The sequence below is a fragment of the Microcaecilia unicolor genome, chromosome 1 (assembly GCF_901765095.1).
Source record: "Microcaecilia unicolor chromosome 1, aMicUni1.1, whole genome shotgun sequence".
In the NCBI taxonomy this organism is placed as follows: Eukaryota; Metazoa; Chordata; class Amphibia; order Gymnophiona; family Siphonopidae; genus Microcaecilia; species Microcaecilia unicolor.
In genome coordinates this window covers 154,729,573-154,749,628 of record NC_044031.1, presented here as the reverse complement: position 1 = coordinate 154,749,628, position 20,056 = coordinate 154,729,573, and the positions used below count along the sequence as shown (strand labels likewise).

The window sequence follows — 20,056 nt, the reverse complement described above, 5'->3', positions numbered from 1 at the left end:
GTGACGTTGCAAACCGTCTAAATCAATCAATGATGTGTGCAAATTTAAAACCAAACTACTAGTGTCATCCAAACGGACCATATATTTAAAAACCAATTGGAAAGCAAAACATATAACACAAGATGCTGCAGTTCCCAAAATAAAAACAGAAAAATAGTATAACTTTGTAGAGTAACGAAATACCAGACTATAAAATAATATGAAAGAATGGTACAGCAAGATAATGGGGCCAAACATCAAACTATAAAACTGAAGTAAAAAATCGAGTCATTTCATATATACTGCAAAATACATTATGTGTTGCCTCTATATATCGTTATAAAAGATTGAAGATGTATGTACAGTTGCTTACATATAACTGGTGTTTTCAGAGAACAGCAGGGTAGAGCAGAGAATATCGTTCACAAAAACCCTCTCAGAAATTGGTTTCTACCTAAAGGTGTTAGAGTTCAAAATATTTATTTTCCTAAAGCTTTATAGCAGGGGTGTACAACCTCGGCCCTCACCAGGTTGGATTCTTAGGATTTCCCCAATAAATAAGCATGAGATCTATTTGCATTCAATGGAGGCAGTGCATGCGAATAGATCTCATGCATATTAATTGGGGAAATCTTGAAAACCCAACTGGATTGTGGCCCTCAAGGACCGAGGTTGGACAACCCTGCTTTATAGAAATGGAGGGGGCTTCTTCATGGTGGTGATGCTGTCCGTCATCTTACATATGCGTAATGAGTGCATGTGTAAATCTTTAGAAGCTTTTTTAAGATGAATTCCATTCTGGGCTCTGTTGAGAATATTATCTCCATTATAATCTGCTCTTGTGGAGGACTCGATGCAGGTAAGCAATTTTTGCTGTTAGGTTGTGGTAAGGAAGACACTTCATTTTTTCAGCAGAAGGCATTTGAGAGTAAAACTTCTAATAGGTGGAACAAGCTTTATATAATTTCAAAAAGTAATGACTTGAATGAGAATTTTTTTTCGGCTGATTAATCATAAAATGTTTTCAATCTTTTTCTGAAACTAAACCTATGTGAGGCCATTTTATGTTTTTTTCCCCTCCCCCCTTTTATAGGTAATCCAGTTTTCCCTGAGAGACTATATCCAGTATTGGTATTACACACTAAGTGATGATGAATCTTTTCTACTTGAAATTAGGCAAACTGTTCAGAATGCACTCGTTCAGCTTTCTACTAGGTAAGATCATTTACATTTAAATACACTTTTTTTTATTCTATAAAGTTATATTTGAGGTTGATTTGCTAAAGGTATATTTTTGGGTTTGTTCTCTGGTGAAGGTGGAGACATAAATGGCAGTTTAAACGAAATGTGTATTGTTAACCTATGATCAAGGAGTTTACATATGTTTGAAATTTAAGGGGATGATTACAGTTATCACAGGTGTTGCAATACATTACTTAAAAAAATTTAATTTGGCTTTCAAGAAACTCAGAGGTTATTTACATGTTCCATAAAATTACCCAGAGATGAAGGTCAGCAAGCAAGATGCAAATAATGGTTTAACCAAATTTATTTAATCCTATAAATAGTTATCATTTGTAGCTCCTTTGTTGATCTTTATTTCTTATTAGTTTATTAGCCCTTAACTACATTAGTTCATAGAACTACAGAAGTTGCCCTTCATGTCTTTAGTAGTTGTCTGATACACAACATTTGCAATATTTTTAATTTGAAGATTTGTTGGATACACTGTCATTACCAATGAGATGGTTTAACATTGAGTAGGCATTGGTATAAAATGCTCTCATAGGTATTCGTTTAATGAAGGTAGTAAGTATCTGTGCTTTATATATGTACAGCTTGTCTACTTTTCTGTTAATAGATGGGATATTAAAACGTGAACAGTAATGTACTCATCTTTTAAAAATTGTGTGTATATGCAGAAATGTTTGGAAATAGTTATATATATCAGTTTATAAAGGTTTGGCAATGGCATTTAAAGTCCAAAGGATAATAGGCTTTATTCCCCCAACTGTTTGTACTCTGAAGACACATTACTGACCTGGATCTGGGATACACAACTCCTCCTTTGTGTTCTTTTATTTATTTATTTGGTTCACTTGTATCCCACATTTTCCCAACTTATGCAGGCTCAATGTGGCTAATAAAGTTACTAGAAAATTACATAATACAGTAGGATAAAAGTATTCCAGTAAAAAAATTGACAAATTTAAATACAGAAGTATACGGATGGGAATACAGGAGCAACAAAAAGGAAGCTGAGAGAAGTAAAAAACGGGTAAACAAACAAAACAGAAAAAAAGGGGTTAAAGAGCATTGTGGACTTCGGGGTAAGCTTTACTAAACAAATAAGTTTTTAGTAATTTTTTAAATGTTTGATAATCCGGTGTCTCTTTCAGGAGTCTCGGCAAAGCATTCCAGGTTCGCGGGCTGATGAACGAAAAGGAAGAAGCGTAGATTGTCTTGTATTTTAGATTCTTGCAGGAAGGATAGTGCAAATTAAGATAACTTCGAGATGACGCCAATGAATTTCTAGGAGGTAAATCAATCAGATCACACATGTAAACTGGCGCTTCGCCATAAATGATCTTATGAGTTAAGGCACAGATCTTGAAATCAATACAGTCCTTAATGGGAAGCCAGTGAAGTCTCTCACGAAGAGGCTGCACACTGTCGAAGCGAGATTTTCCAAAGAATAGTTTGGCTGCGGTGTTTTGAACCGTCTGGAGCTTCTTCAGAATATAGTGTGGACAACCAGCGTAAATTCAACTGCAGTAATCGATGTGGCTGAGGACCATTGAATGTGTCAGGGTTCGAAATATATCCTTTGGCAGGAGCTGTTTGATGCGTTTAAGGTTCCACAAAGATAAGAACATTTTTTTCGTAATCTGCTTAACATGACTATCAAGCGACAGATGGCTGTCCAGCGTGACCCCAAGAATTTTCAAGCTATTTGAGATTGGGAGAGTATAATCAGGAGTAACCAGAGTTTTGGGAATAGAGTTGTTATGTTGTGAAGAAAAAAACAATACAGTGGATTTTATCCTTGAGTTTAAATTGAAACGCATTAGCCCAGGATTCCATAATGGAAAAGCTGGCTTGGAATGTGCCAGAAATTTCAGACAGGGTGGTCTTAAAAGGGATGGATATGGTTACATCATCCGCATAAATAAAAGGATTGAGGCCACGTTTGGATAATGCATTAGCGAGAGGAATCATCATAATGTTGAAGAGCATCGGAGATAAAGGAGATCCTTGCGGTACTCCACAGACGGGTTTCCAAGGTGGTGAAATAGTGGAGTTCACTTTGACTTGATTAGACTTAGAAGATAGGAAACACTTGAACCAATTTAGCATATTGCCACCAATACCAAATTTAATATGCTGAGAAGTATGGTATGGTCAACCATGTCGAACACACTGGACAAATCAAATTGCAGTAGAAGAATATTGTTGCCCACAGAGATTGTGTTTTTAAAATTGGACAAAAGAGTAATCAGAACTGTTTCAGTGCTATGTTGAGTGTGGAAACCTGATTGTGATTCATGAAGAATATTGAATTTGTTCAAGTAACATGTAAGCTGATTAGTGACCATACTTTCCATTAGTTTTATTAGTAGCAGGGTAGAAGCAACAGGACGATAGTAATGATATTTGCCTTTTTCTTCGGGTCCTTTGGAATTGGAGTAAGTAGAATACTACCATGGTCCTTTGGGAAACGACCTTCCTGCAGCATAAAATTAAGGTGAGACATGAGATCAGTAATAAAACATGAAGGAGGAGAAATCAATAGGTAATTAGGGCAAATATCTAGTTTACAAAAAGTTTTTGAAAACATTGTAAGTGCTTGTGCTACATTCTCCGAAGTCAAGGGTGTGAAGTTGATCCAAAAGCGATCTGCAGGTCAATGAACAGAAGAGAAATCAAGGTCATCAAGAAAGTTGTCAATGTCTGTGGGAGAGTGGCACAGTGATTTGCGCAGGGTTAACATTTTCTCATTGAAATATCTTGCCAGCTGATCGGCAGTTGGAATGTCAACTTTTTGTGATATAAGTGCTGTAGTGTCAAGAAGTGAGTTTGAGTTGGTAAAGTTTCTTATGGTCTTTACTAGAATTAGTAATTTGTTTCCTATAATAAAGTCTCTTAGCTTGTTTAATAGCATGTTTATATTTTCGCTGCTGTATTTTCCAAGCATTAAGCACAATTTCATTTTTTGATTTGGACCATGCTGTCTCGTACCTCCTAGTTTAAGTTTTTAATATTTTTTAAGTCCTGATTAAACCATGGAGTTGAAGGACGCTTAAAGGAGGTTTTAATTTGCAAAGGGGCTAAGACGTCTAGCACTGAACAACATCTGGAGTCCCACGCCGAAAGGAAATCCACGGAATCTGGGTGAACTAACTATTCAGACTTGTATAGCAATTGCCAAAATGATTTAGGGTCAACAGCTCCTCTTGAATAGTAGGAAGTGGGTTCTCTTGTGATAGAAAAACCCGATTTCAATCAGTGCAATACTACTACTACTTAACATTTCTAGAGCGCTACTAGGGTTACGCAGTGCTGTACAGTTTAACAAAGAAGGACAGTCCCTGCTCAAGGAGCTTACAATCTAAAGGACAAAATGTCAAGTTGTGGCAGTCTAGATTTCCTGAGTAGAGATATGGTGGTTAGGTGCCGAAGGTGACATTGAAGAGGTGGGCTTTGAGCAAGGATTTGAAGATGGGCAGGGCAGGGGCCTGGCGTATGGGCTCAGGGAGTTTATTCCAAGCATGGGGTGAGGCAAGGCAGAAAGGGCGGAGCCTGGAGTTGGTAGTGGAGGAGAAGGGTACTGAAAGGAGGGATTTGTCTTGAGAGCGGAGGTTGCGGGTAGGAACGTAAGGGGAGATGAGGGTAGAGAGGGGCTGCAGATCGAGTGCATTTGAAGGTTAGTAGGAGAAGCTTGAACTGTATGCGGTACCTGATCGGAAGCCAATGAAGTGACTTGAGTAGAGGGGTGATATGAGTATATCGGTCCAGGCGGAAGATAAGACGTGCAGCAGAGTTCTGAACAGACTGAAGGGGGGATAGATGGCTAAGTGGGAGGCCAGTAAGGAGAAGGTTGCAGTAGTCAAGGCGAGAGGTAATGAGAGAGTGGATTAGAGTTTGGGTGGTGTGCTCAGAGAGGAAAGGGCGAATTTTGCTAATGTTGTAGAGGAAGAAGCGACAGGTCTTGGCTATCTGCTGGATATGCGCAGAGAAGGAGAGGGAGGAGTCGAAGATGACTCCGAGGTTGCGGGCAGATGAGACGGGGACGGTGAGGGTGTTATCAACTGAGATAGAGAGTGGCGGGAGAGGAGAAGTGGGTTTGGGTGGGAAGACAATAAGCTCGGTCTTGGCCATGTTCAGTTTCAGGTGGCGGTTGGACATCCAGTCAGCAATGTCGGATAAGCAGGCCGATACTTTGGCCTGGGTTTCCGCAGTGATGTCTGGTGTGGAGAGATAAAGCTGGGTGTCGTCAGCATAAAGATGGTATTGGAAACCATGAGATGAGATTAGGGAGCCCAGGGAAGAGGTGTAGATTGATAAAAGAAGGGGTCCAAGGACGGATCCCTGAGGAACTCCAACAGAGAGCGGGATGGGGGTGGAGGAAGAACTGTGAGAATGTACTCTGAAGGTACGGTGGGAGAGATGAGAGGACGGAGCCCTGGAACCCAAATGAGGACAGTGTGGCAAGAAGTAAATTGTGATTGACAGTGAGATTTAATTTATAGTGATCAGACCAGGGCACCTCAGTCCACTTGATATCTGACAAAAAGAAACACTTGACATTGAGGAACTTATAGGATATAAGGTCCAAGGTGTAACCTTTTATATGCATTGGATGCAAACTGGGCCAGATAAAATCCCATAGTTTAAGGAAGTCCAAACATTGGCAGGCATTACTTGAATTTCTAACTTCAAGGTGGAGGTTTAACTCACCTAGTAGTAGAATATTAGAGTTTTCGGTGCAGGTTTCAGAGATGAAGTCCATGAGGCAAGATTGACTGCCATTCCAGTTGGAAGGTGGTCTATAGAACAAAACACAAGTCAGGTAATCTCGAAGAGTATTACGGTGTATCTTTATAGATGAAATGTCAAGGCATGGTGTGATGGATTCGGCTAATGTTTCAACAGAAAATAGAGAGCGATAGGTTAACGCTATACCACTACCTCTCTTATCTGTTCTGGTCCAATGTGTAATCTTGTAGCCTGCGGGGCACAGGTCTAACAAAATAGGATCTTTAGAGCTGTGGATCCAAGTTTCAGAGATGAAGAGAAGGTCCAAGGTCTCTTTTGTAATCCAGTCAGTTATAAGTTCTGCCTTATTAACAACGTTAATATACTACTACTACTTAACATTTCTAAAGCGCTACTAGGGTTACGCAGCGCTGTACAATTTAACAGAGGGACAGTCCCTGCTCAAAGAGCTTACAATCTAAAAGACAAGTGAACGCCCACATGTTCTTGTTGATATGGAGCAGCAGTGAGCTTTGAGGTGTTAATGAATTTGAGGCATCTAATCCTAGAAGATTTTAAATTAGATGAAGTCCTTAGGGGATATGGTATAGAGAAGGCGTGGAAAACATTTGTGCCAAGGCGAGGACCAACATGGAGGTGCGAGGAATAGTTGGACAATCTTCTATTAAAAATGATTGGTGGAATAAAGGTGTTTTCTGATAAATGAGTGGTAAGTAAAACATGTATCAAAATGGTGAGATACAAAATAAGAAGAAGATTTGAGGATATCATAGTTGGTGGCTGCAGATCACTCAGCCTACAAGCCACTGAGGACCCTGTTATCTTTCCTAATGGGAGCAGGTGCTTTGAGGTAACAATGTGCCTTTTGAAGCGGCGATCCCTGCTAAAAGAGGAGACAAACCCAGTCAGTCACTGCGATCTCCCAGCAGCAACTGCCCACACAGTCAGTGGAAGCCCAAGATCACAAGCAGGCACCTACAGAATAAACAGATCACAAGCAGGCTCTTCAGCACCAACACCAGGGCAGGAAAAAACAACGCTGTAAAACCACTCACACACTCCGCAATCTCAGCAACGATCAGCTGACTGGGAGGCGGATGCCGGCGATCAACAGCTGTTCAGAAGCGGAGAAGGCGGGGCTCCTCTGAGAAGTTAGTGAGCTGAGGAATCGGAGGAGGACCAGCAAGGCCGTCTAATAAGCCAAATAAGATAAGGGACAAGCCAGACAGGATATCCCACAAACCCACTGCACCCAGCAGTGAGCACCAAGCCCACAAGTGTAATCCGGCAATAGACTGCTCAATTTCAAAAACAAAGCCCCCGCCATCAGAGAGCGAGCCCAGGTGGCCAGCGTCGGCAAGTGGTGAAGGAGCAGGTAAAAAAAAATCTGTCAAATGCTGATCCTGAGCTGGTGGAGGACTGAAATTACAATGTGCTGGCTTGAACTGCGCAAGTTCACAAAATCAGCTGTTCACTACAGACCCAGCAGGTGAGCAAGTGCCGGATCAAAGTTCACGCCACTGGTTGCTGCACTCTCAAAACGATCAGGACGCAGTAGCATCGGCGATGGTGTAGTTAGATGGTCACTCAAGACGGTCGGTCAGTAACCCAGAAGGATCCCCACAGCACCTCAATGAATGCTAGGTGCAGATCCAAGTGAAAACGGGCCAGTACATAACCAAATAGTAAGCAATCATAACGAGGTCGCCGGAGCTAACGGTTTCTTCAACCTTTTAATCGTCGGCCATCTTTGATTTTTTTTTTATTGTCATTTTACTATCAGTGTTGTAGTTTTTCTTGTCAGTATTTCTGTTGGTCTCTTCTATTTTGATATAGAGCATTTGTAAATCGCTCACAAGGTTCCCGGTGGGTGGGATGACAGTACTGAATAAACTTGGAAACTTATACTAGTCCCCTAAATATTTATACTTGGCATTTACTCAGCATTTTCTGATACATATGGTAATATGGTAATATCACAATTTTGATACAAGTAAGTTAAAGTTAAGAAAACAGGGAGAAACCCACTTTGCTGAGGCTATTTACCTGTGATTAAGAAACATTGCTACAAAAATGGTAGTATTTGGAGAACTTATATATACAGACAAATATTCTTCCTTTCTGAATTAGGTTTTTTTTCTTGTAGTCTTCCCTCTTCACTGAACCCTCGTCCCACTAGCAGTCTGTCCTTATTCCATCAACAAGCAAGACTGAGTCAAGCATACAAGTGGGTAACATTGTTGCACATTTTCAAGATGGAACCATTCTCCCAGAGCTCAGAATTTGGCATAAAGGTCCCACACAGCAGTTTCCTCAGTTTCTCAGTTTTTTTTTTCTATTCTGCTGAATGGACAGCAAACAAAGCTCTTCCAATCAGTTTGTCAATTATTAAAGTATTTCCAACGCTGTTCATCTTTGTATTTCATTTCATTTCTTTTCCTTTTTCCTTGTTTTAAGCATGTTTGCTGAAGCCACAGTTTACTCCTTGTCTGAAATATGGCAGAAAAATCCAGAACATTAACATTCAGAGTACTTAATCTCCTTGGGTGCAAGCCATAAGCAATGCAATTGCTGGCAGCATGCTTGTATGCCTTTCACAAGGGGACACACATGTACCTGCTTGAATTCAGGAATCTGCCACTATGCCATGCACTGGTTGTAAAGATCCAGACTCCCCCCATCTCCCACCACCCCTGTTTAGTCCAAAACTCCTCATAAAGTTAAGGTGCTCTCAGTCTCTAACTTTAATAACTTCCAAATTCAAATAACGTGAGAAGCTTTCCTTCAGCTTAACCTTCAGCTTAATATGGATAAAGGTTATCTGACTTCTGCGACAGACTTGCAATTCATAATTTTCAGAATTAATGTAGTGATTTCTTACAGCCCATCTCTTTCAACCAAACTCTTTTCAGAGGTTGATGTACCTCCCAGTTCTACTCTTTGATCCATGCACTCCTCATAACATAAGCATTACTGCACATTCCCCCTCTTTTCCTCATTCCCCTTGCCTTCTCCCCCTTTTACTTCTCCCTTCCTCCCCTTTTCTTCCTTTCTCTCTTCTTCCCCTTTTCTCCCTTTTTCTCCTCTGTCCCCCTCTTTTTCCTTTTCCTTCCTCCTTTTCAACCTTTTTTCTTTTCTATTCAATAAATGTTATCTGTTGTACTTGTGGTTTGTCCAGCCTTCCCTTATTTCCCACTTTTTGGTTCATTTCAATTTTTTGTGGGACCTTTTGTGTTCAGTTACCGTTGGTTACTATATTTTACATTTTTAAAACATTTTCCTTTTCATGTACTACTCATGTATATAACCTTTTGGAGATGCTTTGATTTGATTTAATAATTTGATATACCGCTTTATTCACTAGTTTTAGAGCAGTTTACAATAACAAAAAAAGCATAATACAATAAACAGATAAGAGAAATGAAATTAAATCCCACCTATCAATATTTATAGTAGAAAAGGATGCAATTAAAAATCATAAAAGGTATTTTGAAACATCCAAGTTTTCAAGGCTTTTTGAAAACTGGAGTAGCCACTTAAACTGCTAACCACATCAAACAGAGAATTTCAAAAGGATGAACCCACATAACTAAAAGCCTGGTTCCTAGTCAATGATTATTTGACTATCTTTAAAGATGCAAGATGCAACAAACAACACTGTGAAGATTGTAAAGATCTTGAACATTCTTGAGGAGCCAATTTTTCAGAAAGATATTGTGGTACACCCATACAAAAAGCCTTAAAAAGCAGGCAAAAAAATGTTTGAAAGATATTCTAGCAGAGACTGGAAGCCAGTGTAGTTCTTTCAGTATAGGAGTAATGTGGTCAAATTTCTTTACCGTTGGCTGTCAATGGTGCAGCCATATTTTGAATTAACTGCAGTCTCTTGAGACTTATTTTTGTCAAACCATGAAACAGCGAAAATAATGGAGTCTGCTAGTTAGTGCATGAACAATTTTGACCAGATTGGACTAGTCAGAAAAGGTTTCAACTGCTGAATCGGCCGTAATTGGATATAGCATGAGCTTACAATGCTTCTAGTATGTCTGTCAAACTTCAGAACATTATCGCAATGAAATCCCAGGGTAATAATTTCATCTTTGAGAGGAATACATTTACCCTGCATCATTGGCTGAGTATGAAGTGGTTTAGATTTCTGAGATAGCCACATAGGAACAGATTTATCAACATTTAGAATCAACTCATGGTCTCTCCACCAGTTTTCCATCTTTATATTACTTGAGACTGATTATCTTGTACAAAGACAAATTTATAATTTCAGCTGTCCAAAAGCTCTGCCAGTCGTACAAGATATAAATTGAAAAGCAGAGGTGAAAGCAAGGAATGCTGAGGGACATCTTTTCAGTTCCTTAGGGCGAGATAACTTCTGATACCAACAAACAACCTAGATTTGTTTTAAAAATATGAATCAAACATACTTCAATACAGTGGAATGAATCTCCACCTTATACATCAAATTGAGCAGTTTTATATGGCAAATGGTATCGAGTCTGTGCTCAAATCAAGCTGAAGCCACAAGGTATCATAACCTTGATCCCCCAACACTAGCATGTTATCCACTATCAACACAAAGGGGACTTGGTACTGTGATGATGTCTAACTTGATTTGTTTTTGTGCAATAATTGTTTTTTTCTCAACAAAATTAGTCAGTTTTTAAAGGGTTGTCCTCTCAAGCACCTTAGTCAATAAAGACAAATTAGAAATGGGACAAAAGCTAGAATACCCATCCTCAGCTTTCTTCCCCCCCCCCCCCCCCCTTATTCAGAATAGGAGTAATAACTGCCTTCTTGAGCTTATCAGGAACCTTACATGAACAAAGAGAACAGTTAACTTAAATACACAGTTAATGGCAAAAATGCATCACTGTATTGTGACAAAACTGAAAAAGGATCCAATCTAAAGCTACAGCTGAGTAGCTCAGGCTATGAAGATATTTCAGCTACAGCAGTATCAGTCACAGGTGAAAATTCTGATTAAAAAAAAAAAAACTCCCCAGTTGACTCAACACAATAATTTTGATGCAGCATATCATTCGGAATAAAAGACTCACATTGGAAGGATTATTAGCAGCCAAATCAGCTACCTTTTTATTAAAAAAAAAAAAAAAGCCTGAAAAAAACAGAAGACGTCAATCTTATCAATACAAGAAATTGGAGTATAACTGGACACCAGATCATAAACAACTTTGAAAAGTTGATGTGGATTATTGTCAGCAGCATCCAGCTTCTTGTTGATATAATCCTTGTAACTTCACATTAATAAAACTGTATATATATTTTTAGATGTCAGTATGTACTTCTTAACTGTTGGCATCAATTTAAATTCAGACTTGGGGCCCTGTTAAGGTGCGCTAGCATTTTTAGCATGCGCTAACGCTAGAGACACCCATATATTCCTATGAATGTCTTTAGCATTAGTGCATGCTAAAAATGTTAGCGCGCCTATAGTGCAGCTTAGTAAACAGGGCCCTCAGTTTGTCTTGAAGCCCCTGTCACTGACAACCTCAGTTTTTTCTTGTATTCTTTTTTTTTTCTCCGAGGACAAGCAGGCTGAATAATCCTCACAAGTTGGTCGGCGATTCACACTGGCCCGGGAACCGGCATTTCAAATAGCAAAAAGTTTGCTAGACCCTTATGAACATGCCGCGCATCTGCGCATGCATCGAGTGCCTTCCCGCCTGCGCTTCTCAGTTCTTTTTCTTCCATGCGCCAGCAGCAGCGCGTCTGTATGTTCGGGAAACAGCCTTGACCGTCTGAGGTGCCTTTTGGATTTCATTCTCATAATTTTCCCTCAAATTTTTTTCATTTTGTTTAAAAAAAACAAAAAAACAACCCACAAAGATATTCCTTTAGTTTTCTTTCACCGCGTAAAGTTTCCTTTCCATATCATCATGCTGATCAATCCATAGACTGGTGAGTTGTGTCCATCTACCAGCAGGTGGAGATAGAGAGCAATCCTTTTGCCTCCCTATATGTGGTCATGTGCTGCTGGAAACTCCTCAGTATGTTCTCTATCTCAGCAGGTGGTGGTCACACACAGCAGCAGCTCTGGCTAGGTCTCCAAGCCTAATTTTTAGGTTTTGTTGAGTACCTGGGGTTGAGGGCTCTTCTTGAGCAAGTGCAAACCTGGTGGTGCCAGGTCCCTCCTTTTCTCCCCCCTTCCGCTGGCTCCGTTTAAAAAAAAAAAAAAAAAAGTGTGGACGTCCTTTAAGGGCGTTTATTTCAACGTTTATTGCAGCTGCTCACTGGGACACCAGTTCGTTACAGCTCGGAGCGAGAAGAGGTAATTTTACCTTTTTATAGCGGGCAGGGGGTTCCCCGTTCGGTCTCCACGTGGCCTATGGCGTCGGAGGGCGAGGGCGCGAAGATTCGCTCCCCGGTCCGCATGTGTGCATCTAGCGAGGATGCGGGGGGTTTCAAAGCCTGAATCGCCTTCGTTGAGCATCAGTTTGGAGTCCGCTCAGTGTCCCGGTTCTTCCTCCGGTGCGGCGGTTTTTCCCGCCATAAGCGCCCATCCCCCGCTGCTCGCCCACTCCATGTTGGCCGGCCACTCTGCTCGGACGGCTTCTACTACCCAGAGGAGTACTCTGCTCTCAAATATCTAGATGTGAGACGAGTCATCATCAGATACTTGGAAGTGACCAATGATTTCCGGAAGTCGGATCATCTGTTTGTCCTGTTTGCAGGTCCTCGTAAGGGTCTGCAGGCTGCTAAGCCTACAGTGGCAAGATGGGTCAAGGAAGCCATTGCAGCGGCTTATGTGGCCGCGGGGAAGGTGCCGCCTATCCGGCTGAAGGCTCACTCCACTAGAGCTCAGGCGGCCTCGATGGCAGAGGCCGGGTCCGTCTCCTTGGAAGAGATTTGCAAGGCGGCAACTTGGGCATCGGCTCATACCTTCTCCAGGCATTACCGCTTGACTGTGGCTGCTCGGGCGGAGGCCCAGTTTGGAGCTTCAGTGTTGCGGTCAGGGATTTCTATGTCCCGCCCTGGGTGAGTACTGCTTCGGTACATCCCACCAGTCTATGGATTGATCAGCATGATGATATGGAAGGTAAAATTATGTATCATACCTGATAATTTTCTTTCCATTAATCATAGCTGATCAATCCATAGCCCCTCCCAGATATCTGTACTGTTTTTATTCTGGTTGCATTTCAGGTTCAAGTTTAGTCATCAGTTCCTGTTCAGGAGGAATTCGTGTTCAAGTTTTTTCAGTTGGATTCTTCAGGAGTTGAGACGATTTTGTGTTACAGTGAGCTGCTGCATTCCTCTCCCCTCCGTTTTACGGGGCTGGATTGAGACCTAAATTCTGCCGGTGCTCCCTCCCGCTTCGTGCGGCTGTAGGGCAGCTTTGTACCCCTCCCGCTTCGGCGGTGTTATGGTCAGTCAGCTCCTCCCGCGGTTGCAGGATAAGCCAGATCCCCCCGCATCGGCGGGTGTGGTGTCCCTCCCCCGCTCCGCGGGGATGAGCTGGACGGATTCCCCTCCCCCACTTGTGTGGGGATGAGCTGGGTTAATCCCCTCCCCCGTTTCGGCGGTGGTGAGCTGGGCAGAGTGTCCCTTTGTGGGTGTAATTCTCTAAGTGCTGAGTCCTGCGGATGGAGCTTTGATATCGACATACTGAGGAGTTTCCGGCAGCACATGACCACATATAGGGAGGCAAAAGGATTGCTCTCTATCTCCACCTGCTGGTAGATGGACACAACCCACCAGTCTATGGATTGATCAGCTATGATTAATGGAAAGAAAATTATCAGGTATGATACATAATTTTACCTTTTTCGTTGCGACTGCTTTTAGGCTGCTCGGCCGGATTCTTACCTCTTTTTGTGCCCTTTTTCTTGGCACAATCGCGACTTTTGATTTAGCCGGTGCTGTCTTCCCTTCCATGTCATCGAAGCCTCCCAGTGGCTTCAAACACTGTACTCTGTGCAACAAGACCATCTGGGGCACAGTTACCCATTCGTGGTGTATTCAGTGCTTTGGTCCAACTATAGCCCAGCTCGTTGTGTCCTTTGTCTTTGTATGAAGAAAAAGACTCAACTGGCTCGAGAAGCCCAGCGAGAGAAACTTTTTGGGGCTCAGTCCGGTCCTTTGGCATCAAGATCAGCGAAGTCGACATCAAGGGAGGCACAGACGTCGGGAGTGGAGGTAGGCATGGCTGCTGAGAGACCATGACATACTGGGAGCAGCAAGGTATCAAGTGGGTCTCCACTCGTCTCGAGGCCGCCTGCTATGCAGGCCCCCCGGGACCATCCATCATTGGATCCGACCCCAAGGAGATGTGGGGATTCGACGTCATCCTCATCGGCACCCAGGAGTCTCGGTGAGGTGCATCAAGCAAAGGCTAAGAAGCACCGGCACTGTTCTCCCTCGACGCATGGTGCTGGGAGCTCCGGGGTGCTGAGGGCATCAGCATTTGAGAAGCGTCAATGCTGGGATGACCGCTCCCCCTCCATACAAGAGGTACCGGTGTGTCTGTCTCCCAGCAATCCAGTTCCTGCTCCCGAGCCCCAGGCGGCTTTGCAACATATTGCTCCACTGGCCCCACAACCTTTTCTGATGGCGGCTCTCGACGAGCGCATTCGGGCTTTGATTCTAGAGCTTCTGGATGGACTGCTGCGTCACTGTCCATCGGCGTTGGGGTTGCTTGCGCCTACCTTGCCATCTGCTGCAGTTATGTCTGGCCCTCCACCCGCGGTGAGGGCCCCGAGCTCGGCGCCGTTTGCGGCTCCGGTATCGACTGCCACCCAGATCGACTCCCCATCGATGTTGATGGAGGAAGCATTGCCCCAGTCCATGCGGGGATCATCCCCTCGACATCGCCATCAAGACCACGGGTCTTCGGTGTAGAGGTGGGTTCGGTCTTGGAAGTCACTGAGGGAAGTGCTCTCCGACACCAAGGAAAAATATTCATGGGAGTCAGAGGCAGATCCCAGATACTTCTCCTCAGATGAGTCCTTTAGGATTCCCTCCACCTGAAAGGAGACTGTCTCCCCCTGAGAGCCTCTCCTCTTGTTGTGGGAAATGGCTCAGGCCATTCCATTCCTCCATTCTTCCGCTGGGCGCGTTCTGCATCCATCTCCTCAACTAGGAGGTATTTTGGTGGGTTTGAGTGCTCCCTATTCCTATTCTAGGCAAAGGTACACTCCGGTGTCTCACCAGCCTACTCAGGCTCAGCCCCAGTGTGCTCGTTCTTGTCAACAGCATGTGCCCAAACCCCTGCTGCTCCCCAGCAAAAGCAAGGGACGGGCTTTTGACTGGCTCCTGGAGAGCATAGCCACAATAAAAGTGTCCGTACCAGATGACTTGCTGGTTGGGGGGAGGTTAATGTTTTTTCACCAAAGGTGGCCTCTCGTAACCTCCGACCTGTGGGTTCTTCAAATAGTCCGGTTAGGATACACTCTCAGTCTGGAATCCAAACATCCAGATTGTCCACTGAGAGCTCATTCATTCAGCTCTCAGCACAGGAAAGTACTTGCAGAGGAACTCTCTGCCTTTCTACAGGCCCATGCGGTCGAACCCGTGCCACCAGGAGAAGAAGGGCTGGGATTCTATTCCAGGTACTTCCTTGTGCAGAAGAATTAAGGGGGGATGCATCCCATCCTAGACCTAAGGGCCCTGAACAAATTCCTAGTCCGAGAAAAGTTCAGGATGGTTTCCCTGGGCATCCGTCTTCCCATGATTCAGGAAAACGATTGGCTATGCTCTCTGGACCTGAACAATGCTTATACTCGTACCCCGATACTTCCAGCTCACAGGAAGTATCTTTGATTTCGGCTGGGAATGCAGCACGTCATTTGGCCTAGCATCAGTTCCCAGAGTGTTCACAAAATGCCTAGTGGTAGTTGCAGTGTCGCTACTCAAACTGGGAGTGCATGTGTTCCCTTATCTTGACGATTGGCTGGTGAAGAGCACCTCAGAGGACGGTGCTCAGGAGTCCATGCAGATGACTATTCAGGTGCTGAAACTTCTAGGGTTCATAATAAATTACCCCATCTCACTCTAGTTCATTGGAATTCATTGGAGCATTGCTTGATACAAGAATGGTTCAAGCCTATCTCCCCAAGACCTGGGCAGACAAACTTCTGTCCCTAGTGTCCAAGGTTCGAGCATTTCAGCAAGTCACAGCTTGACAGATGTTGAGACTCTCCACAGTTCATGTGACGCCCGTGACACATCTGCACATGAGATCTGCTCAATGGACCCTAGCTTCTCAGTGGCATCAAGCTGCGGGGAACCTACAAGATGTCATCCATGTGTCCACCGATTTTGTATATTCTCTTCAGTGGTGGACGATTCAATCTAATTTGACCATGGGACGCCCATTCCAAATTCTTCAGCCGCAGAAAGTGCTGACGAAGGATGTATCTAGAGGTGGGGGGCTCATGTAGATGGGCTTTACACTTAGGGGGCCTGGTTCCCCCCCCCCCCCCCCCCCCCAGGAAACAGATCTTCAGATCAACCTCCGGGAGCTCCGAGTGATCTGGATCGCTCTAAAGGCTTTCAGAGATTGGCTATCCAACCAAATTATCTTGATTGAAACAGACAATCAGGTTGCAATGTACTATACCAACAAGCAAGGGGGCCGCAGATCTTGCCCTCTGTGTCAGGAAGCCGTCCAGATGTGGCTTTGAGCGTGCTGACATGTTTCTTCAAGCCACTTATCTGGCAGGCATTAACAACAGTCTGGCCAACATGTGCAGGGTAATGAAACTCACGAGTGGTCACTGACTATGGGCGTAGCCTGCGAGAACTTCAGAGCGTGGGGCACTCCCTCGGTGGATCTTTTTCCTACTCAGATACTACTACTACTTATCATTTCTAAAGCGCTACTAGGGTTACGCAGCGCTGTACAATTTAACATGGAAGGACAGTCCCTGCTCGAAGAGCTTACAATCTAAAAGACAAATGTACAGTTAATCTGATAGGTCAGACAGATTGGGGCAACCTATATGTTCGAAAGGTTAGGTTCCAAATGCAGCATTGAAGAGGTGAGCTTTAAGCAAGGATTTGAAGATGGGTAGGGAGGGGGCTTGGCGTAGGGATTCAGGAAGACTGTTCCAGGCATAGGGTGAGGCAAGGCAAAATGAGCGGAGCCTGGAGTTGGCAATGGTGGAGAAGGGTACTGAGGGATTTGTCATGTGAGCGGAGGTTACGGGCAGGAACGCGGGGGATGATGAGGGTAGTGAGGAGCAGCAGAGTGAGTGCATTTGTAAGTAAGGAGGAGAAGCTTGAATTGGATGCGGTATCTGATTGGAAACCAGTGAAGCGACTTGAGGAGAGGGGTGATATGAGTATATCGGTTCTGGCGGAATGTGAGACGTGCGGCGGAGTTCTGAATGGATTGAAGGGGGGATAGATGGCTGAGTGGGAGGCCAGTGAGGAGCAAGTTGCAGTAGTTGAGACGAGAGGTAATGAGAGCGTGGACGAGAGTTCGGGTGGTGTGCTCAGAGAGGAAAGGGCGAATTTTGTTGATGTTGAAAAGGAAGAAGCGACAGGTTTTGGCAGTCTGCTGGATATGCGCAGAGAAGGAGAGGGAGGAGTCGAAGATGACCCCGAGGTTGCGGGCAGATGAGGTGGGGAGGATGAGGGTGCCATCAACTGAGATAGAGAGGGGGGGGGGGAAGAGGAGAAGTGGGCTTAGGTGGAAAGACGTGGAGCTCGGTCTTGGACATGTTCAGCTTCAGGTGGCGGTTGGACATCCAGGCAGCAATGTCGGATAGGCAGGCCGATACCTTGGCCTGGGTGTCTGCGGTGATGTCTGGTGTGGAGAGAGAGAGCTGGGTGTCGTCAGCGTAAAGATGATACTGGAAGCCATGAGATGAGATCAGTGAGCCTAGGGAAGAGGTGTAGATAGAGAAGAGAAGGGGTCCAAGAACAGATCCATGGGGAACTCCAACAGATAGCGGGATGGGAGTGGAGGAAGATCCATGAGAGTGCACCCTGAATGTGCGGTGGGAGAGATAGGAGGAGAACCAGGAGAGCACAGAGCCCTGGAACCCAAATGAGGCCAGTGTGGCGAGAAGTAAATTGTGATTGACAGTGTCAAAAGCGGCAGAAAGATCGAGGAGGATGAGGATGGAGTAGTGGCCTCTGGATTTGGCCAGGAGCAGGTCATTGCAGACTTTAGAGAGTGCTGTTTCTGTCGAGTGGAGAGGGCGGAAACCGGACTGGAGTGGGTAGAGGATGGCATGAGAGGAGAGAAAATCAAGACAGCGGCTGTGAACGGCGCGATCAAGTATTTTGGAGAGGAAGGGTAGGAGAGAGATGGGGCGATAGTTGGAGGGGCAGGTAGGGTCGAGTGATGGTTTTTTGAGGAGAGGTGTGACTACGGCGTGCTTGAAGGTGTCAGGGATAGTTGCAGTGGAGAGAGAGAGGTTAAGGATGCAACAGGTGGAGGGGTTGACAGTATGGGCAATGGTGTTAAGTAGGTTAGTGGGGATGGGATCAGAGGAACAGGTGGTGCTTTTCGAGGAGGAAAGAAGGCGGGAGGTTTCATCCTTTGTGACCTCAAGAAAGGAGGAGAAGGAGGCCTGGGTTGGTTGGTTGAGGGTTAATGGGTGAAGAGGGGGGGGTGGGGGGTGATGGCTTGGTAGTGAATTCAAGGTTGATCCTTTGCATTTTGTCGTGGAAGTAATCAGCCAGTGATTGAGGAGAAAGTGAGGGGGGGTGGGAGCGGGGGGCACCTTGAGAGAGTTAAGGGTGGCGAAGAGACGACGAGGGTTGGAGCTGAGAGAATTGGTCAATTGGCTGTAATAGTCCTGTTTTGCAAGGAATAGGGAGGAGTTGAAGGAGGATAGCATGAATTTATAGTGAAGGACGTTTGAATGAGTACGAGATTTCCTCCAGAGGCGTTCGGCAGATCGTGTGCAGGAGCAAAGGTAACGGATGCAAGGGGTCAGCCAGGGCTGGAGATTAGTACGCTTTGTGGGACGGGAGGTGGATGGTGTGAGGGTGTCCAGAGCAGAGGAGAGAGCGGCATTGTAAACGGAGATCGCTTTGTCGACAGTTTCGGAGGACATGATGACGGGAGGAGATTAGAGATACTAGCGGATAAGGTGAGGGGGTCAATGGCCTGGAGATTCCTGGAGGTGGTGGCTAAGGTTGGGCGGGGCAGGGGGGGTGAAGAAGTGTGAATGTGATCAGGTGGTGATCGGAGAGAGGAAGAGCTGAAGCTTGGAATTGGAGGGTGAGCCGGATGAGGAAAGGACGAGGTCAAGACAATGGCAGTCACGGTGAGTAGGGGTGGTAGAGCACAGCTGGAGGTTGAAGGAGGAAGTTAGGGTGAGGAACTTAGAAGCGTGAGGGTCGGATGGGTCATCAACATGTATATTAAAGTCTCCGAGAATGAGAGATGGAGATGAGGGTTCAAGAAAGACAGAGAGCCAGGCATCGAAGTCGGTAAGGAAGGAAGAGAAGGATTTATCAGGGGGGCGGTAGATGACTGCCACTCTGAGTGGTAGCGGGTTGAATAGCCGGATGGAGTGGGCTTCAAAGGATGAGAAACAGTGAGATTGCGGTAGGAGGAGGGGTTGGAAACTACAGGAGGGCGAGAGTAGTAACCCAACGCCTCCACCGCGGCCAACTGGGCGGGGATTATATGAGAAGAGGTAACCACCATGGCAAAGGGCTGCGACTGAGGCAGAGTCAGGGGAGATCCAGGTTTCAGTTAGGGCGAGTAGTTGAAGGAAGTGGGAGATGAAGAGATCGTGGGTGAAGGGCAGTTTGTTGCAGACTGAGTGGGCATTCCACAAGGCGCAAGAGAAGGGGAGGGAAGAAGGGGGGAGGAGGAGAATAGAGACGAGATTGGAGACGTCCCGGGATCGTCCGCGTGGCTAGGACGGGGACAGATGAGGGGGACCTGGATTAGGGTTAATGTCTCCCGCGGATAGTAGGAGGAGGAGCAAGAGAGAGCGGAGGATGGAGGGGGAGGACGGGCGACGAAGGCGACGAAGACGGGGTGCACTTAGGAGGAATGGGGATGGGTTAATAGCAGGAAGGAAGTGTTGAAGGTTGAGAGCTAGGATGGAGGAGGGGGATAAGAGGGATGGTGAGG

The 20,056-nt window shown here is 45.0% G+C and overlaps 1 protein-coding gene across 3 annotated transcripts in view; it reads left to right on the top strand.

Annotated features, from left to right (window-relative positions):
• SNX13 (sorting nexin 13) overlaps positions 1 to 20,056 on the top strand; it is a 483,917-nt gene that overhangs the window by 110,667 nt on the left and 353,194 nt on the right. For all 3 annotated transcript variants that reach the window (XM_030201510.1, XM_030201500.1, XM_030201519.1), the window contains one exon: positions 1,073 to 1,194. In XM_030201510.1, the coding sequence (XP_030057370.1) occupies positions 1,073 to 1,194 (122 nt within the window). The remainder of the gene's footprint in view (positions 1 to 1,072; positions 1,195 to 20,056) is intronic.